This window comes from Equus asinus, chromosome 5 (assembly GCF_041296235.1).
Source record: "Equus asinus isolate D_3611 breed Donkey chromosome 5, EquAss-T2T_v2, whole genome shotgun sequence".
Lineage (NCBI taxonomy): Eukaryota > Metazoa > Chordata > Mammalia > Perissodactyla > Equidae > Equus > Equus asinus.
In genome coordinates this window covers 38,005,254-38,032,874 of record NC_091794.1, presented here as the reverse complement: position 1 = coordinate 38,032,874, position 27,621 = coordinate 38,005,254, and the positions used below count along the sequence as shown (strand labels likewise).

Here is a 27,621-nt window from a genome sequence, read left to right as displayed (position 1 = left end):
ATCTGTGCCAGTCTTCCTCTATTTTGTGTGTGGGACGCCAACAAGGCATGGCTTGATGAGTGGTGTGCAGGTCTGCACATGGGATCCGAACCAGTGAACCCTGGGCCGCTGAAGCAGAGCGCGCGAACTTAACCACTATGCAACCCGGCCAGCCCCCTACTCTCACTTTTTATACGCTTTAAAGACAGAAGATAACAGTTGAATTCAGCGCCTCTCGAAAAATAAAGACTCTTTTTTGTTCTAAATTACAGCAGGTGTTAATGATTGTGAACAAACTTAAATGGTTTAATTTGAGATTTTTGTAATGCCAGGGGTTTTTAGAACATTTTTAAGCTTAGGAATATTACACAAGATAACAGTTACAGGAAAAGTGTTCTCTTTGATCCAGGATTTGCATCTATATCATTACGCAGTGAGTCTCTCCCAGCTGAGTCAAGTGAGTCTGTCTGAGATGGGTGAAAGAACTGGACCAAGAGCTGAGAGACTTTTAAATTATTTCACTTTTAACATTGAGTGAATAAAGACAAATATTTTTGAGTTAAGGTTTTCATTAATTTTATTTTAAAACTTTTTATTACCTCAATAGATATGTATTGTGTATTTTTGCCTTTGGTTAGGTAATCTCCGTTAGTGGTGGAGCAGAGGTTTGGAAATCAGGGAGCTCTTCTTGTCTTTTCTGTGTCGTAGATTAATGTGCTAAGGGGCAGCTTACCTAACCACCCTGGACCTTTTTTCTTATCTGTCAGTAGACCCTCGCTGCCCAGTGAGGGAACCACTAGCCACAGGTGGTGGTTGAGCCTTTGAAACGTGGCTAGTCCAAATCGAGATGTACTCCAAGTGTGAAGTAGACACCAATTTTAAAGACTTAGGACAAAGATAAGAATGTAAAATATCTTATTGCTAAATTGTTTATATTGATTACATTGTTGGAATAATAATATTTTACATACGTTAGTTAAATAAAATGTATTATTAAAATTAACTTCACCCATTTCTTTTTCTAATGTGATAGAAAATTTTAAGATTTCTTTTGAACAGTGCTGGTCTGGACAGTATTTCCTAAACTGACTCATGAAAAATAAGTAAGTGCTCAATGAAACACAATTTGTGAGAAGGGTAGAGTCTAGTAGAACTTTTTGCAGTGATGTACATGTTCTATATTTGCACTGTCCACTATAGTAGCTACTAGCCACTGATGGCTGCTGAGTACTTGAATTGTGGCTAGTTCTGAAATGTGAAAAATTGAAATGTGGAAAAAAGGAACTGAATTTTAAATTTTATTTAATTTTAATTAACTTTAAATAGCCACAAATGGCTAGTGGCTAATGTGTTGGGACAATGCAGATCTAGAGAATTTATGGGATTGTTTTATTCAAAGACTTTTATACCTAATACTTGTTTACCGTATTTCACTAGTTTAATATGAGTCTATACTGTTTGTGGTTTATTATTTTTTTTTAAAGAGTTTATGTTTCCTTCTTCTTCCCAAAGCCCCCCGGTACATAGTTGTATGTTTTTAGTTGTGAGTCCTTCTAGTTGTGGCATGTGGGATGCCCCCTCAGCATGGCCTCATGAGCTGTGCTAGGTCCATGCCCAGGATCTGAACCGGCAAAACCCTGGGCTGCCAAAGCAGAGTATGCAAACGTAACCACTCGGCCACAGGGCCAGCCCTGTTTATGTTTTTCCTGAGTAGTATTAAATGATCAGTAACAATAATGTTTGTCGAGTACCTGTTATGTAGCAGACACTGTGTAAGTACCAGAGAGAATTTATATGATAAATTATTTATTGAGACCTAAGCTGTATTGCTGATATTTTGTAATATGCTTGGATGCATTATGAATTCCAAGGTACCGTGTGGGCTTACCGTGCTCTCATCGAAGTCTGGTTTCTTTCCTTTCCTTATGAGGGCCCTTCCATGAAAGCCTGGCTCCTTTTGAAAAGTCTGAACAATATGCGGCCTTGTTAAAGGATTTTCTCTTGAAAGGGAAATCTATGCCTTGTAACAGATGATGATTTTTTTCCCCCAGTAAACTTTAGTCATTAGTTATGCTTTTGGCTTTAAAAGGGATGTATGCATATTTACACGAGACTTACAAGTATCAGTATTATGTAATATTTATTCCCTTTGTGTGTACACATATGTTTATAAGTACTAGTTTCAAGCAGTGTTATTAATGAATTTATTTATGATTGCTTCACAGTGAAGAACGAATGTCATCATGTCTGGAATCAAGCGAACGATCAAAGAAACTGACCCTGATTATGAGGATGTGTCGGTGGCCCTTCCGAATAAGCGGCATAAAGCAATTGAGAATTCAGGTAGAAATTCGCCTGCCTTAGGAAGTCATTTCTTTGTTGACATATGCCTCCCTATGAGATTTATAGGAACTAAAATGAAATGCATTTCCATTGTTGTGCATAATTTGAAGAGATTTGTGTTCTGTTTAAGTAAGACACTACGTGCAGCATAAAAGGCAGGACACAATCAGGTAGACAGTGAAAGCATTAACAATGAGACAGGATGTAAGTTTAGCTATCATTGTAGGTTAGATATGATCATAAAGTCTTATGTATACTACCGTGTGGTATCATGTGAGATGATTACAGGTGGTACATGGATTAAGGTTTTTTACTTTAGTAGTTATGTGTTATTTTAGTGTCTATGAAAAAGATGATGGTCTTATCAGACTAACAGTTTCATGACTACTGTTGCTTAGGATGAGGCTAAAATTATTTTTAAGTATTATTTAATTGTGTTAATTAGATGTTTTTCATGGTACTCAGATGTTGTAGGTATCTTGAAGGTGGTATATGAATGATGGAAATTTGGGAAACATTAATGTAGTTTAACTCCTGCTTGTGGTTAAGTTAAGGCTCAAAGGCATTAACCTACTTGCCCAAGATCATATAATTAGCAAATCATCAATTATGTCTTGTAGTTATGCATAACGTTTTAAGCTATCTCAAAAAAAGTTGCTAAATTTGAGTTTTTAAAAGACATTGCTGAAATTTAGTACTGTTTATTTAAATAATAAATTTACCTAAGTTAATATGTATAGCTGGGTAAAGAAGTCATCATAATCACGGATAAGGTATTACAGCTCCTCAAAGATTAGGACCCCTGGAATTTAAGTGGTGAGGAAAATTCCTGACTGTAAGTGGAATCAAGTCATATGTACCCCTAAAAGTGTTTGTGGACAGAGAATTATCAAATCCAATTCCAAATAATGAAAGCATTTAACTACAGCTTTTCCCCTCCATTCAGTTGTAATTTTATTCACAAGGAAATGTTTCACTAATAAGCCAAATAAATGTGAAAGTATCCTGAAACTTAAATCCATTATTCAAATGTATCACATGACATAACTTTTCTTTTAAAATAAAAATAAGAATAGAGAAAACTGATTATTTTAGTAAACATGGTAATTTCAGTTTAAATCTAGTATCAGTTCCCAAATACTCAGTGTAAGAAGGGATAGTTTTTGTTACTAAATGACAGTTTGCTCTTCTTCCTTTTGGTGTCCATACTCTACTTAATCCCAAACTGTATTTTTATTTTTCAGAACTTTTCTCAATGTAGATTTGGTGGGATGCTTTCCTTTGCTTATGTTGTTTTATTTTGTTTGTTGTTTTGTTTTTGTTTTTACTTATTCCATGAAAGAGATAATTTAGAAGTGTTTCTTTCTGAGGAGGTTATGATAAATAGCCTTTAGTGATCACAGTTTCTGGCTTTCAGCCTCCTGTAAGAGTGTCTGCTGATTTCTGTTACAAGGTTTATATATGCAAGGATAAATACAATAATATTAGAAAATATTCTTTTCCTCAAATATGAGAGAAATCAGTCATTTGCCTTCGTGCACACATATCCACAAGAATGCTTATATCATTACTAGTTTTAAATTGCCAATCTAACGGCATATTTTATGGGGAGAAAATGGCATGGATGATCAAAGGGTCCATTTTTTTGTGCAGCTTTTCATATACTCCGAAGTATGCATGGCGATTTTTTCATATTACAAACACAGAATCATTTTGCAAAATCCCAGGTTTTTCAAGCAGTCACTCAGCTCTTTTTTTTATTCTCTTGTATCAAGCTACATTTCATATTCCGCTGTTTTTACTCTTTGACTTGCATGTTACTTTGAGTAGTCGTCATCTCAGTTTTATTATCTTCAGAGGCATTTTCTTTCCTTATGAATTCTTTCTTTGCTCATTCCTTCAAGTGGTTGTGATCAGAAACTACTGAATTGCTTGCTAGATCCTTCTCTACAGAATGAAACTTCTGCCTTGTTATGAACTGCTCTAGTGTCACAGACTACCTCTCCCTCTAGCTAGCTCTCTACTTTCTTTCTCCTTGGGGCTGTTGTTTTTCAAAGATCACCAAATATTTCTCTCAGAACTTTCACGAGTGTTTTTTCTTTTTTGGTAATTTTATTTTGATAAAATTTCAAACAGAGAAATTGCAAGGAGTACCCATATGTCTTTTATCCAGATTAATTCACCAGTTGTTTGCATTTTGCATCATTTAGTTTATCATTCTTCTCCCCCACCCCCAAACACACACCTACACACACACAACATAGACAAATGTGTGTATGTATACAGATATATATGCACGTCATTCTTTCTAAATCATCAGAAAATAAATTGGACACCTGTGAACACTTTTGTATATGTCTTAAGGACATTCTCTTATGCAACCATATATCAAAACCAGGAAATGTTAACATTTATACATTACATTATTGAATCTGTGGTCCATATTCAGGTTTTACTGTTGTCCCAGTGTTGTATTTTATAACTATTTTCCCCTCTCCAGGATCCAGTCCAAGATCACCGAGTGCATTTAGTTGTCATATCTCTTTAGTCTCTTTTGATTTCCTCAACTTTTTTTTGTCTTTCTTGACTTTAATATTTGAAAAGTATAAGCCAGTTCTTTTGTAGAATGTCCTTTGATTTAGGTTTGCCTGATGTTCCCCATGGTTAAATTCAGCATTTTTGGCAGGAATGCCACAGAGCAATGTAGTCTTCTCTTGCATCATGTCAGAGAACACATGAGGTCAGTTTGCCCCAGTATTAGTGGTGCTGACTTTTCATCATTGTGGTTAAAGTGATGGCCACTAGGTTTCTCCTCTTCAGAGTTACTGTTTGCTGGGTGTCTTTTCTTGCTTGCTGACTTAAATCAAGACAGCTGCTGATTAATTAAACCTTGGATTATTTTATGTTCTTTGTGCAGCTCGAGATGCTGCTGTGCAGAAGATCGAGACTATTATCAAGGAACAATTTGCACTTGAAATGAAGAATAAGGAACATGAAATTGAAGTCATTGACCAGGTATAATGATGATAAATTTCTAAAAGACCCAAAGCTATTGAAAAAAATCTATACATGATGTATTGAAGAAATCTACTGAGATAGAATCATGGTTGGTTTTTCCCCTTTGCTTGTCATTTTTTTTTTTTTAGCAGGGAAAGATTCACCCTGAGTTAACATCTGTTGCCAATCTTCCCTTTTTTTTTCCTCCCCAAAGCCCCAGTGCATGGTTGTGTATAAGTCCCTCCAGTTCTTCCATGTGAGCTGCTGCCACAGCATGGGAACTGACAGATAGGTGGTGTGGTTCCGTGACCTGGAAACGAACCTGGGCCACTGAAGCGGATTACTTGTCTTTTAAAAAGTTTTCTCGTTTTTGGAAAAAAGACATGTACTTTTTGTGTCTTTATATGAAATTGAAGAAAAGGATAAAAACAAATACCATCCTGAAAGATAATTCCTCTTTGCTCTTGTGCTCATATCTTTGTGGATATTTCTCAACAAATATGCATATAGACACAGAAATATACATATTAATATGTCTATGAACTCTTGCAAACATTGGTTTTTGTCATTCTTTTAAGTCTTTTGCCAATCTGATAGGTGGAAAATGGTCATTTTTATTTGTCTGTCTTTGGTTATTAGACAAGTTGAACTTTTTTTGGTCATTTGCATTTCTTTTTTTATGAATTGTTGGTGTATCTTTTCTGTCATTTCCATTTTTTAAAGTAATGAGTTAATACTTGTTTTTAGCGACTGATTGAGGCAAGAAGGATGATGGATAAACTTCGTGCCTGCATTGTCGCAAACTACTATGCTTCTGCAGGACTTCTAAAAGTTTCTGAGGTAAGTTTCCCTCATGCAGTCATTTCTGGCCACTCATATTTGTTGTATGAAGGGGACCTGGGGGTTGAGATGGAATCCCTGCCTTTGAAACATTTCTCCTGTTGACCTTTAGAATGCAAGAAGCCTAGCCTGCCGTCCTGGGGAAGCACACAGACTTTATGCTGTGTTCAGCCATCATCCTTTAATCATACCTCTCTGTCAGTAATCTTAAGTAATGTTTTTTCCTTTTTGCTTAATCCCTCTTCTACTAATTGTTAGCACTGTTGCTGTGGTTTGCAGGTAAAAGGTGACTGAGACCCTGTTCTAACTTCTCATATTCCTCTTCATTTGATTATGGTTAACTTTGGAGTATGTTATAGATCGATTGATTTTCCTCTGATCTTTTACTGCTAATGAACAGCAATTTCTGTTTTCAGTAGATGTACCCTATTTAAGAAGCCCTGATTTTTTTCCCCGTATTTCTTGTGAAAAATTTCAAAGCTACGGAAAAGTTGAAACAAGTACCTGTTTACGCATCATCATCAGTTTCAACAATTTTAATGTTTTGCCTTATTTGGTTTTATCTTATTTTTCTCTAAAACATTTGAAAATAAGTTCCAGGTATCATGACACCTTACTCTTAAACACTTTAATCACATATTTCCTAAAGGACATTCTTCTATGTCATCACAACACCTAAGAGAATGATTTCCTAATGTTATATGGTAACCAGTCCATATTCACATTTATCCACTTGTTCCCAAAATATCTTTTAAAGCTTTTTTTTTTTTAAAGATTTTATTTTTCCCTTTTCTCCCCAAAGCTCCCCGGTACATAGTTGTGTATTTTTAGTTGTGGGTTCTTCTAGTTGTGGCATGTGGGATGCCGCCCCAGCATGGCCTGATGAGCAGTGCCATGTCTGCGCCCAGGATCCCAACTGGTGAAACCCTGGGCCGTCGAAGTGGAGCACGCGAACTTAACCCCTCGGCCATGGGGCCGGCCCCCATTTATAGCTTTTTAAAAAACTTTTATTATTGAAATTCATCAGCTTTGTTGCTTTGACTCTGAAACACTAGTCTCTGGTTCCTTTTTCCTCACTAAAACAATTATTTTAACAGCACAATTTTTAAAAACTGGGCTTCTTAGCAACATAAGTACAGTGTATCGCATCATAACAGAACACACTGTATTTTGTATGTAAGTAACAAGATACAGAAAAATGCCCTAGGCTTCAGGGCTGGACTGAGGACAGACTTTATATATTGGTATTAATCATTTTAAAGCTTTCCTTACTATGTTTTACTCCTATGTTGAGGCTATTTTACATATACTTTCTTTAATCTTTATATGTCTTTTAATGGAATGTTTTATTTAGAGCAGTTGATATGTTTGTGTAAAGGAAAGTGAGACTTATTTTTTTAAAGTTACATCTTATTTTCTGTGTATTACTATATGTTTATTTTTCATTTACCTTCAGAGGACTTTACATCTTTAGCTTTTAGTGTTAGGACCTTTGCATAATTATTTATCACTCTCTAGTTTTTGTTTTGTTGGTCAGACCATCTTAAGGAGTTTGGACTTTATTTTCTGGGTGTGGGGGAATTTTGAAGGATTTTAAGCATGATCCCAAAATAGATAAGGGTTTTGGAAAGATCAAAATTTTGCCTACTTTTGGTGGATTTGACTAAAAGTTTGTTTTGCTTGCTTTCATTCTTACAGGGATCAAAGACATGTGATACAATGGTTTTTAATCATCCTGCTATCAAGAAGTTTTTGGAATCACCATCTAGGTCATCATCTCCTGCCAATCAGAGATCAGAAACACCATCAGCCAATCATTCAGAAAGTGATTCTTTATCTCAACACAATGACTTCTTATCTGATAAAGACAATAACAGCAATATGGATATAGAGGAAAGACTCTCAAACAATGTGGAGCAGAGACCAATCCGAAATACTGGAAGGGTATAGTTGCATGGGTGGGAGGGAGCCAAAGGAAGAGGGAGCCAGTATTTATTAAGTATGCACGTCTTATCTCATTTAAGTTAATTATTTCCCTTCTGGAGATGGGGAAACAGAGTCTCAATGAGCTTTAAAGTTGTATTTGTTCAGAAATATCAGAACTGGAAAACTTAGGTCTTTCTGATGTTAGAGTTCAGTGCTCCTGTGTGTGGCTCAGTTCCTGCATGCTGTTATGTAGATATGAAAGAAACCTTCAGGATTCAAGGTCAATGCTGTGACCTTGCCCAAGGTCCTTCTACTCTATCATGTTTATTCTCTCAAGAGCAATGGCTCTTCAGAAGTTTCTCTGTGAAGCTTTATATTCTAGAAGCTTTGATAAATGGAGGAAATTTGACAAATAATAAATAGAACTGAAAACCATTTATTGCTCTTTGAACCTGCCACTTTGTCATTCAAGTTCCCATCTCAAGCTGTTCTGAACTTCTTGGTATCATGTTTGGCTGTAGAGTCCTTATTGGATGAGACCAATGATTTTTCTCAGCCATGTGTTCTCAAATAGAGAAACTTTCCAGGATGCTTTCCGCGTATTCATACATCAAGGATTTGATTCATTTTTGATAAAAATAAATTAAAAATTTTTTTTCTGATTATAAATTCATATGTGTTCATTGTTGAAAATTGTAAAATACAGAAAAGTGAAAAAAATTAGAAAAATCATTCATAATGCCACCACCAAAAATCAGAATTCTTAATGTTTGGAGTTACTTGACTCTTTCCAGTATTATTTCTGGGCAAGTACTGCATGTTTTTCTTTTTCTAATTAAAAAGAATTTAGGTCATACTGGTCAAAGGATTTAGAAACTTACCATCTTTTATATAATATACATGCTCATGTTTATGTAATAAATATTTAGTATTTCCTATATACCAGGCACTTTTCTAAGAACTATACAAAACATTCGTGTGAGACAGGTACTATTATCATCCTTATTTTATAGATGAGAAAATTGAGACAAAGAAGTTAAGTAATAACCCAAGGTTGAGGCTGGCCCGGTGGCGCAGTGGTTAAGTGCGCATGTTCTGCTTGTGCGGCCTGGGGTTTACCGGTTCGGATCCCAGCACTGCTTGGCACGCCACACTGTGGTAGGCGTCCTCCATATAAAGCAGAGGAAGATGGGCATGGATGTTAGCTCAGGGCCAGTCTTCCTCAGCGAAAAGAGGAGGATTGGCAGCAGTTAGCTCAGGGCTAATCTTCCTCAAAAAAATAAAAAAACAATCCAAGGTTACACATCTAGTAAATGGAAAAGTCAGGATTTAATCCCTGGCCATCTGTTTCCATGGTCAAACTGTTAGTTAACCATTATATTACTTCTCACTGAAGATTTTTGATGGTACAGAAGGTTGAAAAGAAAATTCCATTGACCCTTCCATATTCCCATTTCTTAGAGGTAACTGTTATAATAGTTTCCACATCTTATTTGTATATACAAAGCAAATGTGTACGACTGTTAAAAAAAACATGTGGAATTATAGTGTATAAACTTTATATAAACTGATGCAAAAATCAGAGTAAAAGTATTCTTTCATGCTCAGAGATGCCACAAAGAAGGAAAATTTTGTAATAATAAAAAATTCTGTTATTCTATTCTTACCTTGTATGATTTTATGGTTTCTGCCTATTAAAAATTGTCCAAATTGAAAATGAAAATTGATTATGATGTTTTTCAGGACACTTCTGTTATTACTGGCTCCCATAAAACAGAGCAGCGGAATGCTGATCTCACAGGAGATGAGACTTCACGACTTTTTGTAAAGAAAACAATAGTAGTGGGCAATGTGTCCAAGTGAGTATCCAGCTGAATTGTCTCATTATTGGTCATACATTTATGTTATTACTCTGGCATACTCTTATCATAGTATTATGGTAGGAAGAGGCCGCAGGGATTCTTTTTCCCAGACTCTTCGTTGTTTCAAAAGTAAACCAAGGTCCAGAGACTTGAGACTCTGTCTCAGTGTATCTGCTAATCTTTGACAGAGTAAAATTATGCTTGGTAAAAATTTCTAAGACATGAGCTTTTATACAAATGGTATATTTCATCGAGCATTAAGTATGGATAAGTTTGGAGAAACTTGACTTCTCCTGACCTAGTTCTGTCCTTAGGTGCCTTAGCTAATCCCTAAAAATGTTTATTTAATTGCCCAGACCGGAATGTTCTTAATATATAACAAAACTTACAGAGCAAGTCTTGAAGGTAGAATTCCTCTAAGCTAAAAGGCTGTCCTCTCATGCTGTCTTGTGGGAGTGTCATCATTTTTGCCACGTGTCTAGGAATGGATAAAGACATCATAAATCTTCAAATAGCATAAGAATGTTATTTCCTCATGAAGTCTCGTCTGCCTTTCTCTTCCCTCATAAGATATATTTCCTCTAAACTCTCAGGTCATATTTATCATATTATATGGTCATTTCCTATTTTCATATATTTTTCTCAAATTAGACTGGCATCTTTTAAGGATAGGAAGTATGTTTTGTTTGTTTTTTTACCTTACAGTACTTTGTGTTTGGTAAATATTTAATTGGTGAATAAATTGATGTATTTATGAAAATTGTGATTACACATAATTATTGAAAATAAATTTGGATTTGGGATTGTAATAATTGACTGAGGGGAAAAAGTCACACGGGGGAGAAAAAACTTCCAAGCCTCATTTAATGGACCATTAATGATAAAAAAAGAAGTACATTAAAAATCTCAGGATAACAAGAACAGAGATTCTTAATTGTCTGTGTAACGGTATTAAATAACATAAAATATGATTAAGGCAATTAATTTCTGTCTTATAGATTATTTTAGAGTTAGCATGCATTCAGCTAATAGTCCATGTGAAGTGTTAGAGTTGAGGTCTTAAGTGTAGTACAAAACAGGTCAGCCCAGAAAAGGCCGAAATTGGAAATCCTGCTAGACTCACCAGGCCATGAGAAGATTGGGGAGAAACATCATTGATGTTTTCAAACCATTATGTCTAATTCTTAGTTTTTTAGTTCTTTTAAAGGCCAGCTAGATAAAATACTGGTTAACTGTGGATTTTAAGCAGAGAGGGAGTGATTGGCGTTAGTGTTGTGAAGTCCTTGTTTCTTCTGGGAGAGGGTAAAATATTGATTTACTTGAGACTTTGTTAAGAATACTCAGAATAGCTAAGATAACAACTAAAAGTATACATAAGAGATTTAAACTTTAAAACTAGTAAGGGAGGGTGGGGAATTAAATAAATGAAAGAAAAACAAGACCCCTGATTCCAAAAGAAGGCAGGCAAGGATAAGAGGAAGGATGTGGAGAAGAAGAGAAAAAACAAGACAAATAGTATAAAATAATTTAGTAACAACGAATCTAAATCTAATCAGTCGTAAAAAAGGTATATGGATTTAACTATCAAGTTAAAAGATAAAAAATGTTAGATAAAATAACCTAAAATTCACCTCTCCGTTGTTTATCAGTGATACATCTAAATAGAGGAAGATTGAAGGTAGACAGAGTAAAAAGGTAGAACTGTCCAGTACTAACCAAAAGAAAACCAGTGTAGCATATTAAGATGAGGCAAAACAGACTTTAAGACCAAAAGCATTCATAGAGGTAAAGACAGTTATATAATGATAAAAGTTCTGTTCACCAAGAAGATAGAAAAGTTCTAAACTTCTACGCATTTCACAGCATAGTCTTAAAATTCTAAACCAAAATTGATAGAAACACAAGGAGAAATTCCCAAATGCACTACCATACTGAGATTTTATATACCTCTCAGTAACTTGTTAGATCAAGCAAAATACCTGTATGAATATAAGAGATTAGAGAATCAGCAAAGCTTGATCTAATGTACACATATAGAACACTACACAATTGAAAAAGAAACATTTTTAAGCATACAGGGGACATTTATGAAAATGGGCTGCACAGTAAGCCATAAAGCAAGTTTCAACAAGTATCAAAGGACTTGTGTCATACAGACTGTTTTCTTCTGACCACAGTGCAGTAAAGTTAAAAATGAATGACAATAGGATAACTAGAAAACCTCTGCATGTCTGGAAATTCAAAGCACTTCCAACCTATTCATAAGTCAAGGAAAAAGCACATTGAAATATTCAGAATTAAATAATAACTTGTAGGATTACACTAAAGGGAAATTCATAGTCTTAAATGACTGCAATAGAAGAAAGGCTTGAAATTAATGAATTAAGCATCTCACTTAATTAGTGCAGTGGAGAAAGCAAAGAAAATAAGAGGAATAAATAATAAACATATACAAACCTGGTGAAATTAATTAAGGAAAAAAGGACAAATTTTTAGAAATGAAAAAAACATTGCTGATGCTGCACTATTAGAGAAGAAACTGAACATCTTTATGCCAGTACATTTGAAAATTTAGATGAAATTGAGAATCCTTAGAAAAATACAACTTAATCAAAATGACTCAAGAAAGAGAAAACCTTGAATAGTCTTAGAACTACTAAGTTTAGTTATTTATTTTAAAACATTCCCGTCACCAAACCAAAGCAGACCACTAGGTCTAGATTGCTTTACAGCAATCTGATAATTCCAGTTGTATATAAAATCTGGAGAAAAAGAGGTAACACTTGTCAAGATATATTATGAGGGTAGCCTAACTTTGTTAATGAAGCCAGACAGTGAGTTTATAAGAAAAAGAAAATTAGCACAACATTTACACTCATGAATATAGATGCAAAAATACTGAACAAAATCATTAGCGAGCTGAATTCAGTAATTGTAGAAATGAAAACACTTGATGACTAAGAAAAGTGAGTTTGGATTCACATTAGAAAATTAATAAATAAAATTAACCATATTAACAGATTAAAGGAAATAAATATTATCACCTCCAGATGCAGAAATATTTAACAAGACTCAACGTCTGTTTGTGAAAAATCCTCATGGCAAACTGGGAATTTAGTTAACTCTCATAAAGAATATCTTTAAAAAAGCTACAGCGTAATCGTACTCAATGGTAAACTATTAAAAGCGTTCTTTTTAGGGTCAGGAGGAAGACAAGAGATGCCTGATATCACTACTTGGGTTCAGTATTGTACTTGGAGATACTAATGTAGTCAAAAAAGAAAAAAGTGTAGGGATTAGAAAAGAAGAAATAAAATATCATTGTCAACAGATGATGTGATTGTTTACACAACAATTTTTGATACAGTTTTAGAATTAATAAGAGCTTAGCAAGATTATTGAATACAGTATGAATACACAGAAGTCAGTTGTTTCTGTATGACAGCCACAAACTTAGAAAACATTTTTTTGAAGATATTTACTGTAGCAATAAGAAACATAATAAATCAAACAAAAGACACGCTGACCTTTCATGAAGATTTATAAAAACTTTATTGAAAGACTGGTAAAAGAACTAAACAGAGCAGTGTACCATGTTCATGGACAGGAAGGCTCAGTATTGTAAAGATCTCTCTTCTCAAATTGATATGTAGATATTCTGATTAAAATCCCAACAGGGTTTGTGAAATTCACAGGCTGGTTCTTATCTATGAAGAGCAAAGGGTCAAGACTGGACAAGAACACTCTGAAGAACTAGGTTAGACACCTTAGCCTCGTGCATTACCCAGGATAACCTCAGGCAGAAATGAACGTGTAGAAGGCCATGACCATATTTTCCAACAGAATTTAGCAAGGGAGGCTCATGAAATAAAGACAGAACCTGCAAAAGAGAGGGCTAACGATGCTGGTTTTACCGTGGTCAGGACAGAAGGGAACGGCTTGTTTGGGGTTTTAGAAGACGAGACCAATTGCAACATTCTTGGCAGCAATAAATGGGAACCAGAAGTGTCCAAAGTTCTCTTACCGTGAAACCTGAATGAATGAAGTCAACCTGAGGGCCTGAGATTCCCTAACCCAGGAGTAAAATATGGCAGTTTATTTCCACCTCATGTACTCCGTTGGCGGGAAAAGCAAGGTTGATTTTTTTTTAATTACATAGTGATAATCAGAAAACAAAACAAACCTTTAGGAAGTGTTCCTTAGACCAAAAAGATGTTTAAAAAAGAGATTAACTGGAAACACTCGGTTTGGTTTGGTGATGTAGCTGTTAAATACTGCTGGAATTTTTTTAAGATTTTACTTTTTTCTTTTTCTCCCCAAAGTCCCCCGGTACGTAGTTGTGGGTCCTTCTAGTTGTGGCATGTGGCATGCCGCCTCAGCATGGCTTGATGAGCAGTGAGGTGTCCGCGCCCAGGATCCGAACCAGTGAAACCCTGGGCTGCCGAAGTGGAGCGCACAAACTTAACCACTTGGCCATGGGGCTGGCCTCTGGAATTTTTTCTTTAATTTTAAAATTCCTTTTCAGATTTATTGATATAATTGACAAATAAAATTGTGAGATATTTAAAGTGGACATTGTGATGATTTATGTATACATTGTGAAAGGATTCCTCCCCCTAGTTAATTAGCACATCCATCATCACCTCACATATTTATCTTTTTGGGGGAGGTGGGGGTGAGAACATTTACAATCTACTCTCTTAGCCACTTTCTTTTATACAATACAGTGTCGACTGTAGTTACCACATTACGCATTAGATCCTCAGACCTTATTCATCGTATAGCTGAAAGTTTGTAACCTTTTACCAAGCTATTTCCCCCACCCCCCAGCCCTGGGAAACCATTTTTCTACCTCTGTTTCTGTGAGTTTGACTCTTAAATTCCACATATAAGTGATACCAGGTGGTATTTGTCTTTCTCTGTTTGGCTTATTTCACTTAGCATAATGCCCTGAAGTTCCATCCATATTATCGTAATGGCAAGATTTCTTCCTTCTCATTGCTGAATAAAATTCCATTGTATAGCTATATCACATCTTCTTTGTCCATTCATCCATTGACGAGCACCTAGGTTTCCATATCTTAGCTATTGAAAATAATGCTGGAGTGAACATGGGAGTGCAGATGTCTCTTAGATTGCTGTTTTCATTTTCTTTGCATATATACACAGAAATGGGGTAGTTCTATTTTTAATTTTTTGAAGAACCTCCCTGATGACTGCAACCAATTTACATTCCCGCCAACGGCACAGTGGTTCCGTTTTCTCCACATCCTCGCCAAGGCATCATCTCTTATCTTTTGGATGATAGCCATTCTAACAGGTGTGAGGTGATATCTCATTGTGGTTTTGATTTGTATTTCTCTGATGACTAATGATGTTGGGCATCTTTTCATGTACCTGTTGGCCATTTGTATGTCATCTTTGGAAAAATGCCTGTTCAGTTCCTCTCCCCATTTTAAGGTTGGATTATTTGTTTTTCTGCTGTTGAATTGTGGGTTATTTATATATTTAGGTTATTAACCCCTTATCGGATATGTGATTTACAAATATTTTTTCCCATTTAATAAGTTGCCTTTTCATTTTGTTGATGGTTTCCTGTGCAGAAATCTTTTTCGTTTGATGTAGTCCCACTGGTTTATTTTTGCTTTTGTTGCCTTTGTTTTTAGTGTCAGATCCAAAAAGTAATTGCCCAGATCCATGTCAAGGAGCTTACCTCCTATGTTTTCTTCTAGGAGTTTTATGGTTTCACATCGTAAATTCAAGTCTTTAATCCATTTTGATTTGATTTTTGTGTATGGTGTAGATAGGGATCCAGTTTCATTCTTTTGCATATGTCCAGTTTTCCCAATACCATTTATTTATTTTTATTATTATTATTGTTATTTTAAAGATTTTATTTTTCCTTTTTCTCCCCAAAGCCCCTGGTGTATAGTTGTATATTTTAGTTGTGGGTCCTTCTAGTTGTGGCATGTGGGATGCCACCTCAGCATGGCTTGATGAGTGGTGCCATGTCCGCACCCAGGATGCAAACCAGCAAAACCCTGGGCTGCCGAAGCAGAGCGCTCGAACTTAACCACTCGGCCACGGGCCAGTCCCCCCGAATATAATTTATTGAAGAGACTATCCTTTCCCCATTGTATATTCTTAGCTCCTTTTTCATAAATTAGTCAATTATATATGCCTGAGTTTATTTCTGGGCTCTCTTTTCTGTTCCATTGATCTATGTGTCTGTTTTTATGCCTATTCCATACTTTTGTTTTACTATCAATTTGTTATATAATTTGAAATCAGGAAATTTGAAAGCCTCCAGCTTTGTTCTTCCTTCTCAAGATTGCTTTGGCTATTCAGGGTCTGTTATGGTTCCATACAAATTTTAGGATTTTTTTTCTGTTTTTGTGAAAAAATGCCTTTGGAATTTTAATAGGAATTGTGCTGACTCAACAGATGGTTTTAGGTAGTATGGACATTTTAACTCCTAATTCTCCCAATCCATGAGCACAGAATATCTTTCCATTTATTTGTATCTTCTTCAGTTTTATTTATCAGTGTCTCATAGCTTTCAGCGTCTTGTAGTTTTCAGTGTACGGAACTTTCACCTCCTTGGTTAAATTTGTTGCTAAGTATTTTATTGTTTTTGATGCTATTATAAATGGGATTATTTTCTTAATTTCGCTTTCTGATAGTTCATTGTTAGTGTATAGAAACACTATACACTATACACTGATGTTTGTATATTGATTTTATGTTCTGCAACTTTACTGAATTTGTTTATTAGATCTAACAGTCTTTGGGCAGAGTCTTTAGGGTTTTCTATATATAATATGTCATTTGCAAGTAGAGACAGTTGTACTTCTTCCTTCTTCCTGCTTCCTTTGTGATTTGGATGCCCTTTATTTCTTTTTCTTGCTCAATTGCTCTGGTTGGGACTATGTACTGTGTTGAATAGAAGTGGCAAGAGTGGACATCCTTGTCTTGTTCCTGATCTTAAAGGAAAAGTTTTCAGCGTTTAACTGTTGAGTATGATGTTAGCTGTGGGCTTGTCACATATAACCTTCATTATGTTGAGGTGTGCTCCCTCTATACCCAATTTGTTGAGAGTTTTTATCATAAATAGATATTGAATTTTGTCAAATGCATTTTCTGCATCTGTTGAGATGATCATTTGATTTTTGTCCTTCATTTTGTTAATGTGACATATCATATTCATATCGATTGATTTGTGGATATTGAACCATCTTTGCATCCCTGGAACAAATCCCCCTTGATCTTGGTGTATCATCCTTTTAATGTATTGTTGAATTTGGTGTATAAATGTTTTGCTGAGGATTTTTGCATCTATGTTCATCAGGGATATTGGCTTAGAATTTTCTTTTCTTGTGGTGTCCTCATCTGGCTTTGGTATCAGGGTAATGCTGGCTTAGTAAAATGAGTTTGGAAGTGTTCCCTCTTCTGTTTTTTTGGAAGAGTTTGACAAGGGTTAGTATGAATTCTTCTTTGAATGTTTGGTAGGATTTACCTGTGTAGCCATCTGGTCCTGGAGTTTCCTTTGTTGGGAGTTTTTGATTACTAATTCAGTCTCCTCACTAGTAATTGTTCAGTTCAGATTTTCTGTTTCTTCATGATTCAGTCTTAGAAGTTTGTATATTTCTAGGAATTGGTCAATTTCTTCTGGGTTGTCCAATTTGTTGGCATATAATTATTCATAGTAATTTCTTATTTATGTGGTATCAGTTGTTAATGTCTCCTCTTTCATTTGTAATTTAATTTATTTGAGTCCTCTCTCTTTTTTTCCTGGTAGGTCTGACTAAAGATTTGTCTTTTTTGTTTATCTTTTCAGAAGACCAGCTCTTAGTTTCATTGATCTTTTCTGTTGTCTTTTTAGTCTCTATTTCATTTATTTCTGCTCTGGTCTTTGTTATTTCCTTCCTTCTAACTTTGGGCTTAGTTTGTTCTTTTTCTAGTTCCTTGAGGTGTGAAATTAGGTTATTTGAGACGTTTTTTCTTAATGTAGGCATTTATCACTTAAACTTCCCTCTTTGAACTTTTGCTTTTGCTGCATCCTTTAGGTTTTGGTATGGTATATTTCCATTTTCATTTGTCTTAGGATATTTTTTTATTTCTCTTTTGATTTCTTTGACCCATTGGTTGTTCAGTAGTATGTTGTTTAATCTCCATATGTTTGTGAATTTTCTGATTTTCTTCTCATAATTGATTTTTCATCTTGTGTTAAGTAGGAGTTGCTTTGTTAGGTTTTTGAAGGAAAAAGAATTCAAGTTTTTTTTTTTCTCTTCTAGATATATACCTCCTGATAAGAGAGAAGAAAATGACCAATCAACCCACAAGTGGATGGTATATGTCCGAGGTTCTCGTAGAGAACCCAGCATTAATCATTTTGTCAAGAAAGTTTGGTTCTTCCTTCATCCCAGCTATAAACCAAATGACCTTGTGGAAGTTAGGTAAGCACACTGGAGTGAGTTAACCTAAGAAGTACAGGTTTATTGAAGTGGAAGAAAAGTGATTTAACTGGAGAACACGCCCTTGAAATTCTTGTGTTATTAATAATTTACTCAGCTTTGACTCTTAGTCACAATATAGTTTTAACCGTGGTTTCCTCTTGCCGATTACTGTCTCACTGAGCAGGCACTGTGTCCTCCTGGCACATTGTTACCATAGGAATTATATTAGCTGATTTTGCTCCCCCTGGAAATAGCTAAACTTGTTTATATAAGTACAGATAAATATAAAAATGTTACTGCTTGTTATGAATATCAGAATATTATAGAATTAAATACAAGATTTTAAGATTTTAAGACTTACAGAAATATTTAATGTCAAAAGTTCCCTATGATCTCACTCTCTTACAGGTAACCCTTAATGATATATTTCCTGTGTGTATTAATCTGGTATAGTTGTTTGTTGTTATTTCACAAAGATAGAATGATAATATATATATTATTCTGAAATTTACTTCATTTAGATGTATTCTTTACACCTTTATATCACTTTACATATCACATATCCATTCATTGTGTGTGGAAGTGGTTGTGGTTTGTTATCGGTGAAATCTCCTGTATCTTCAGCTCTCTTCAGAACATTCCTTCTACTCTTGACTCTTAAACAAAACGTGGCTATCTCCTGAGAACATCGCTTTGCCTGAGAACAGCTTTGAAGTGGCAGCTGGTTTCTTCCTCAGACACCATGTGCCATTGTGTCTGGGGGTGGGGTGCATGTCTTTCTTGCTCATATTTGTGGCTTCCAGAGCACCTTCCCCCCTCCTTCCTGAAAAACCTCAGCTCGTCTGAAGCAGCGTATGATCTGCTGCTCTTCCTTATTGCGGCATCTACTAATTTGCTGGTCACTCCCCGCTTTAAAAAACACTTTCAGCACCTCGTTTACTGATTTTCTCTGTGCCAGCAGTCTTGTATCATTCATAAGGACTTTGACATGCCTACAGACAGTTCTCCCAAAACCCTGCCCTCCCTGTTCGTTCATATCCTCACTTTATTTATTTATTTATTTATTTATTGAGTTAATGATAGGTTGCAATCTTGTGAAATTTCAGTTGTATGTTATTGTTTGTCAGTCGTGTTGTAGGTGCACCACTTCTCCCTTTGTGCCCACCCCCACCCCCCCCTTTCCCCTGGTAGTCACTAATCTGTTCTCTTGTCTACATTTTTAAATTCCTCATATGAGTGGAGTCATACAGAGATTGTCCTTCTCTAACTGGCTTATTTCACTTAAAATAATTCCCTCAAGGTCCATCCATGTTGTTGCAAATGGGACGATTTTGTTCTGTTTTACGGCTGAGTAGTATTCCATTGTATATATATACCACATCTTCTTTATCCAATCATCTGTTGATGGGCACTTAGGTTGCTTCCATGTCTTGGCTATTGTAAATAATGCTGCAATAAACGTTGGGGTGCATGGGACTTTTGGAATTGCTGACTTCAGGCTCTTTGGGTAGATACCCAGTAGTGGGCAGCTGGGTCATATGGTAGTTTTATTTTTAATTTTTTGAGGAATCTCTATACTGTTTTCCATAGTGGCTGCACCAGTTTGCATTCCCACCAGCAGCGTATGAGGGTTCCTTTTTCTCCACAACCTCGCCAACATTTGTTACTATTAGTTTGAGATATTTTTGTCATTCTAATGGGTGTAAGGTGATGTCTTAGTGTAGTTTTCATCTGCATTTCCCTGATGATCAGCGATGATGAACATCTTTTCACGTGCCTATTGGCCATCCGTATATCTTCTTTGGAGAAATGTCTGTTCATGTCTCCAGCCCATTTTTTGATTGGGTTGTTTGATTTTTTGTTGTTGAGTTGTGTGAGTTCTTTATATATTATGGATATTAAGCCTTTGTCAGATGTATGACTTGCAAATATTTTTTCCCAGTTAGTGGGTTGTTTTTTTGTTTCAATCCCATTTTCATTTGCCTTGAAGAAGCTCTTTAGTCTGATAAAGTCCCATTTGTTTAATCTTTCTATTGTTTCCCTTCTCTGAGAAGACGGTGTCCGAAAAGATACTTTTAATACTAATGTCAAAGAGTGTACTACCTACGTTTTGTTCTAGAAGCCTTATGGTTTCAGGTCTCTCCTTTAGGTCTTTGATCCATTTTGAGTTTATTTTGGTCAATGGTGAGAAAGAATGGTCAATTTTCGTTCTTTTACATATGGCTTTCCAGTTTTCCCAGCACCATTTGTTGAAAAGACTTTCTTTTCTCCATCGTATGACCTCAGCTCCTTTGTCGAAGATAAGCTGTCCATAGATGTGTGGTTTTATTTCTGGGCTTTCAATTCTGTTCCATTGATCTGTGCACCTGTTTTTGTACCAGTACCATGCTGTTTTGATTACTGTAGCTTTGTAGTATGTTTTGAAGTCAGGGATTGTGATGCCTCCAGCTGTGTTCTTTTTTCTCAGGATTGCTTTAGCAATTCAGAGTCTTTTGTTGCCCCATATGAATTTTAGGATTCTTTGTTCTAATTCTGTAAAGAATGTCATTGGGATTCTGATTGGGATAGCATTGAATCTGTAAATTGCTTTAGGTAGAACGGACATTTTAACTATGTTTATTCTTCCAATCCCATGTACATGAAATGTCTTTCCATGTCCTTATGTTATCATCCAATTCTCTCAGAAAGGCCTTGTAATTTTCATTGTATAGGTCTTTCACTTCCTTAGTTAAATTCACCCGGAGATATTTTATTCTTTTTGCAGCGATTGTGAATGGTATTGTGTCTTAAGTTCTTTTTCTGTTAGTTCGTTATTAGAGTATAGAAATGCTACTGATTTATGCAAATTAATTTTTTACCCTGCAACTTTGCTGTAGTTATTGATTACTTCTAAGAGTTTTCCAGTGGATTCTTTGGGGTTTTCTATATATAAGATCATGTCATCTGCAAACAGCAAGAGTTTCAATTCCTCCCTCCCTATTTGGATTCCTCTTATTCCTTTTTCTTGCCTGATTGCTCTGACCACGACCTCCAGTAATATGTTAAATAAGAGTGGTGATAGAGGGCATCCTTGTCCCGTTCCTGATTTCAGGGGAATGGCGCTCAGTTTTTGCCTATTGAGTATGATGTTGGCTGTGGGTTTGTCATATATGGCCTTTATTATGTTGAGGTAGTTCCGTTCTATGCCCATTTTGTTCAGAGTTTTTGTTATAAATGACTGTTGAATCTTGTCAAATGCTTTCTCTGCATCTGTTGAGATGATCATGTGGTTTTTATACCTCAGTTTGTTGATGTGGTGTATCACGTTGATTGGTTTGCGGATGTTGAACCATCCCTGTGTCCCTGGTATGAATCCCACTTGATCATGATGTATGATCCTTTTCATGAATTGCTGAATTCTGGTTGCCAGAATTTTCTTTAGAATTTTTGCATCGATGTTCATCAGCGATATTGGCCTGTAGTTCTCTTTTTTCGTGGTGTCCTTGTCAGGCTTTGATATCAGCGTGATGTTGGCCTCATTAAATGTGTTAGGAAGTGTTTCATCCTCCCTAATTTTTTGGAATACCTTGAAAAGGATAGATATTAAATCCTCTCTGAAAGTTTGGTAGAATTCCCCAGGAAAGCCATCTAGTCCTGGGGTTTTATTCTTTGGGATGTTTTTGATTGCTGTTTCAATCTCTTTCCTTGTGATTGGTCTGTTCAAATTGTTTGCTTCTTCTTGAGTGAGCTTTGGGAGATTGTAGGAGTCCAAGAATTTATCCATTTCCTCTAGGTTATTCATTTTGTTGGCATATAATTTTTTGTAGTAGTCTCTTATAATCCGTTGTATTTCTGCGGAGTCTGTTGTTATTTCTCCTCTTTCATTTCTGTATTTGTTTATTTGAACTTTCTCCCTTTTTTTCTTTGTAAGTCTGGCTAGGGGTTTGTCAATTTTATTTATTTTCTCAAAGAACCAGCTCTTTGTTTCATTGATCCTTTCTACTGCCTTTTTTGTTTCAATAGCATTTATTTCTGCTCTGATTTTTATTATTTCTCTCCTTCTGCTGACTTTGGACTTTGTTTGTTCTTCTTTCTCTGATTCGGTTAGGTGTAGTTTAAGATTGCTTATTTTTGGGATTTTTCTTGTTTGTTAAGATGTGTCTGTGTTGTGATGGATTTTCCTCTTAATACAGCTTTTGCTGTATCCCATATGAGTTCGTATGGCATGTTATCCTTTTCATTTGTCTCCAGGTATATTTTTATTCTTTAATTTCTTCAATGATCCATTGCTTGTTCAGTAGCATATTGTTTAGTCTCCACATCTTGTGCCTTTCTCAGCTTTTTTCTTGTAATTAATTTCTAGCCTTATAGCATTATGATCAGAGAAGATGCTTGTTATTATTTCAATTTTTTTAAATTTGTAGAGGCTTGGCTTTTTTCCCAGCATAGGTCTATCCTTGAGAATGTTCCATGTGCACTTGAGAAGAATGTGTATGCTGCTGTTTTTGGATGGAGTGTTCTATACATGTCTATTAAGTCCCATTGCTTTAGTTTTTTGTTTAGCTCTACTATTTCCTTGTTGATTTTCTGTCTGGATGATCTGTCCATTCATTTGAGTGGGGTGTTGAGGTCCCCTACTATTATTGTGTTATTTTTAACATCTTCCTTTAGGTCTGTTAATAGTTGCTTTATGATCTTTGGTGCTCCTGTGTTGGGTGCATAGATATTTATAAGCATTATTTCTTCTTGATGAAGTGTCCCTTTGATCATTATATATTGTCCCTCTGTGTCTCTCTGTACCTGCCTTATTTTGAAATTCGTTTTGTCTCATACAAGAATTGCAACACCTGCTTTCTTTTGCTTGCTATTAGCTTGAAGTATTGTCCTCCACCCCTTCAGTCTGAGCCTGTGTTTGTCCTTGGGGCTGAGGTGTGTTTCCTGGAGGCAACAAATTGTTGGATTTTGTTCTTTAATCCATTTTGCCACTCTGTGTCTTTTTCTTGGAGAGTTCAATCCGTTTACATTGAGGGTGAGTATTGATGCATGTGGATTTACTGCTGACAATCTGTCGCTCATTATCTGGATTTCCTGCATTACCTTTGTTTCTCCTCCTGTGTGCTTTAGCCTACCCATTGGCTATTGCAATTTCTTCTGCTGGGTTTCTTAGATTTTTCCTTATTTATGTTTTGTGGCTCTGTTCTGTTTTTTAGTTTAGTGGCTACCCTGAAGTTTGTATTTAGAATCTTGTGTATAATATAGTCTATTCTCTGATGGTCTCTTACTTACTTGGCCTAGACTGATTTAGTCCCTTTGCTCTGCCCCTCCTAAATTATTATTTTCATTTCTTACTCCAACTCGTGTTATGAGTTTGTAGTTAGAGTGATAAGATCGTCTTTGCTTTGGTAGTTTCCTTACCTTTTTCCTAATGCTATAATTCAATATTTGCTGTCCTGTTCTGGTTATACCTGTCTCCCTACTCTGCGGTTTGTGACCTCGTTTTACCTTTTTTCTTTTTTCAGGTGTGAGAGCCTTGAGGATTTCTTGTAGTGGAGGACTTTTGGTTACAAATTCCCTTAACTTTGTTTGGAAAAGATTTAATTTCTCCCTCATATCTGAAGGATATTCTTGCTGGATAGAGTATTCTTGGCTGAAGATTTTTATCTTTTAAAGTTTTGAATATGTCACTCCATTCTCTCCTAGCTTGTAAGGTTTCTGTAGAGAAATCCACTGAAAGTCTGATAGAAGCTCCTTTGTAGGTTTTCTTCTGTCTTGCTGCCCTGAGTATTCTTTCGTTGTCTTTCATTTTTGCCATTTTTACTACTATATGCCTTGCAGTACGTCTTTTTGCATTGACAAATCTAGGAGATCTGAAAACTTCCTCCACACACATTTCTCCCTCAATCCCTGGGTTTGGGAAGTTCTCTTCTATAATTTCATTAAGCACACTTGCTGCTCCATTTTCCTTTTCTACGTTCTCGGGAATTCCTATGATTCTTAAATTCTTTCTCCTCATTGAATCCGCTATTTCTCTGATATTTTCCTCATTCTTTTTTCTCCTTAGTTCTCTTTCTTCCTCTGTCTGGAGCCATTCAGCCTGTCTATCTTCGATTATAGTAATTTTCTCCTCTATGTTGTCTACACGGGCATTCAGGGAATACGTATTCTGTTTTATCTGATCCATCGTATTTTTCATCTCCAGTATTTGTTTGATTCTTCTTTATAGTTTCAATCTCTTTTGTGAAGTAACTCCAGAATTCGTTGGCTTGTTTCTCTATCTTTCCCTCTACCTCATTGAGTTTTTTGATGATAGCTACTCTGAACTCATTTTCACTTGGTTTACCTATTTCCAAGTCCTCAGGACTTAATTCTGTGTTTTTATTGTTTTCCTTCTGGTCTGGAGCTTTTATAAATTGCTGGACGGTAGAGGAGCAGTTTTTGCACATGATGGTAGAATTCAGTTGCAGTTACAGCCTGTTGCCCCTAGATAGGGTTGAGAGCCATGTGTTCTGAGCTCTCCGCCTTCAGGCAAGATGGTGGCACCCAGCGCGGGTTGGGGAGGAGGGGCTCTTTCTCTTGCGCACCAATCTGGATTCCAATGCAATCAGCTCTCGTTCTCTGGTCTCCTGGGGCCTTGGTTTGATGGGGTCCCCACGCACGGAAGCTTTCTGCCATCAGTGGGTTTCCACTGTACCAGCGGCGGGAGTCCTGGACGATGCCCGGTGGCATGGCCCCTCCCCTGCTCCTTCCCTCACCCGCGGCAGTGATCCCAGTCTCTAGAGGAGAGAGTGAAGTTCTCTCTTACCCCGTTCCAGCTCCTCCGAGGCCAGCTGCACCCTCTCTGTCCTCCATGGTCTTGTTTCTGTAGTTCTCTGACAGTCTGGCGTTAAGATTATTGGCTGAAATTCACTTTTTCCTATCCTTTGTTGTGGTGTGGAGGGGAGACAGTCCTGGGTCAGTTCAACCCGCCATTTTGCTCCGCCCCTCTCTCCAGTGTCCTCACTTTAATAATGAGGTTATGGTAGTGATAATACCATAGAATCTAAGCTGACTAAGGAGAGGAGGAAATTATGTAAGATCAGCGATGCAAATTGAAAGTTAGTAGACTCAGAGCTTCTTGATATTTAGGACCTTTTCTTTCCTGTCTTTATATCCTCAGGGTCTAACGTAGTGCCCAGCACATAGTAAATACTCATTTCATGTTTGTTGTGGATTGAATTGTTGAATCCATGAGTGGGCCATTCCTTTGGAGGTGGCTGTATTTGTTTGCAAGTTTTTTGTTTTTGTTTTTGTTTTGCAGGGGAAGATTCACCCCGAGTTAACATCTGTTGCCAGTTTTCCTCCTTTTTTCTTACTTTTTCCTACCCCAGAGCCCCAGTACATAGTTGTGTATAGTTGTAGCTACTTCTGTGTGAGCCGCCGCTACAGCATGGCTACTGAAGACAAGTGCTGTGGTTCCACGCCCAGGAACTGAACCTGGGCCGCCAAAGAGGAGCATGCCAAACTTTAACTGTTAGGCCATCAGGGCTGGCTCTTGTTTGGAAGTTTTTAATTATATTGAGCAGAGACCTAATTTCCTTTAACTTCTAAATAGTAAACTTTATTATGCCTTTTGACACCACACAGATCATTATAATCTCTTTTCCATGTAGCTGTTGTTCAGATATTTTGAAAGCAACTGTTGGGTCTCTTCCAGTCTCCTCCAGGCCAACCACCCACATTTGTTTCAGTGGTCATTCATGTGACTTTGCTTTGTGTTTCTTTCCATCCAGGTTATATTCCCTAACACACTCCAGTTTATTTATATTCTTCTTAAAATAGTCTTTTTAGTACTGAACTTTAAATTCCAGGTCTGGCGTGTGTAACCAATATAAAGTAGAACAGAACATTAATGTGTATTCTAGATTTAAGAAGGGTTTATGTTTTCTACGAGGCTCTTCAGGTATTTCTGGCGTCAGGTGTCTAAAGCAGTGTGATGAGTAGGGGAGATCTTTTGCAGCTGCCTTGAGACTTGGGCTTAATCTTAGCTCTGGATCAAAGCATGTGTGTGTTTCTTATGTGCTCTGAATTTCCTCATCACCACGTGTTACCTGGTAAAGAGCATGGGCAGATTCTGCTCCTATGGAAGCATCTTTTTTTATATTTGGTTCAGTTGCCATGACCATCCTTAGTTAACTTCCTAAAAGCCATGATTATAAATTTTGCTTTTAGGCACAAGACAGTCAGTAAATGTGTGCTAGGCTCAGAACTTGGCAGGGATTGCAGAGGTGAAGAACATATGGTTCCTGCCTTTGAGAAGTTTAGTGGCATATTCCTGCCCTTGGTGCATGAGAGACTAGAGTGGGCTAGGCCCCCACAAGAATGTCCTAGCGAGCCTCCTCAAAACATTTGTATCTGTTTCATTTAATTCACATGTAGAAACTCTCTAGAGTTGCACTGTCCAATAGAAATGTATTGTGACCCACATAAGTAGTTTTACATTTTCTAGTCACCATGTTAGAAAAGTAAAAACCAAAAAGTGGAAATAAATCGCTACACAGGGTAATGCAGTCTTAGGCTACTTTATGAGGAGTAGACTTACTATACCCTGCAGTCTGACAGTGTCTAGCCATACTGTCATGCGTATGGGGAGTGAGGAGATCTGACACCACAGGGACCTGGAGCTAGTGGTTAAAGCATGGGTCCTGGAGCTTGTGGCCTCTGTTTTTATCCTGGCTCCACTGCTTATCTGCTCTGTGACCTTAGGCACGTTAGTTATTCAGCCTCACTGTCTCAGAGAGCATATTGCATAGTGTGGTTATAAAGATTAGATAAGTTAATAGATATAAAGGGCTTAGAACCTAAGTGGTTGGATCATAGTAAACAGTATAAGTGTTTGCTTCTGCTGCTGTTACAAGAAACAGAATGTATTCATCCTAAAAAGAAAAAACTTAGGAGAATGTTGTAGTTCTCTTGAAGTTCTTTCATGGGGAGGAAGAATTTATTTATGATTCCAGAAGGCATATTAGAACTAACATGCAGGAGGAAGATGAAATGTTTTTATAACAAAGCTATTCAGGAATGTAATGGAGAGTCTCATTAAGTAATGAGTTCTGGGTCCCTAGAAGTGATCCCGAAAGACTGGTTGGCCGCTTGAATTAATTAGTTGTGCAAGGAGTTGCACTCCATTCTTTATTTCTAGTAAAGCCATTTTTTTTATCCCTATATTCTGTGGTTTTCCTTCCTGGTCATCAATGTATTTC

At 36.5% G+C, this 27,621-nt stretch overlaps 1 protein-coding gene across 8 annotated transcripts in view; it reads left to right on the top strand.

Moving 5' to 3' along the window:
• Positions 1–27,621, top strand: part of YEATS2 (YEATS domain containing 2) — a 100,237-nt gene that overhangs the window by 15,608 nt on the left and 57,008 nt on the right. For all 8 annotated transcript variants that reach the window (XM_070509337.1, XM_044771168.2, XM_044771164.2 and 5 more), the window contains exons 2-7: positions 2,205–2,322; positions 5,240–5,337; positions 6,067–6,159; positions 7,858–8,103; positions 9,829–9,944; positions 18,242–18,403. In XM_070509337.1, the coding sequence (XP_070365438.1) occupies positions 2,223–2,322; positions 5,240–5,337; positions 6,067–6,159; positions 7,858–8,103; positions 9,829–9,944; positions 18,242–18,403 (815 nt within the window). In that variant the 5' untranslated portion in view covers positions 2,205–2,222. The remainder of the gene's footprint in view (positions 1–2,204; positions 2,323–5,239; positions 5,338–6,066; positions 6,160–7,857; positions 8,104–9,828; positions 9,945–18,241; positions 18,404–27,621) is intronic.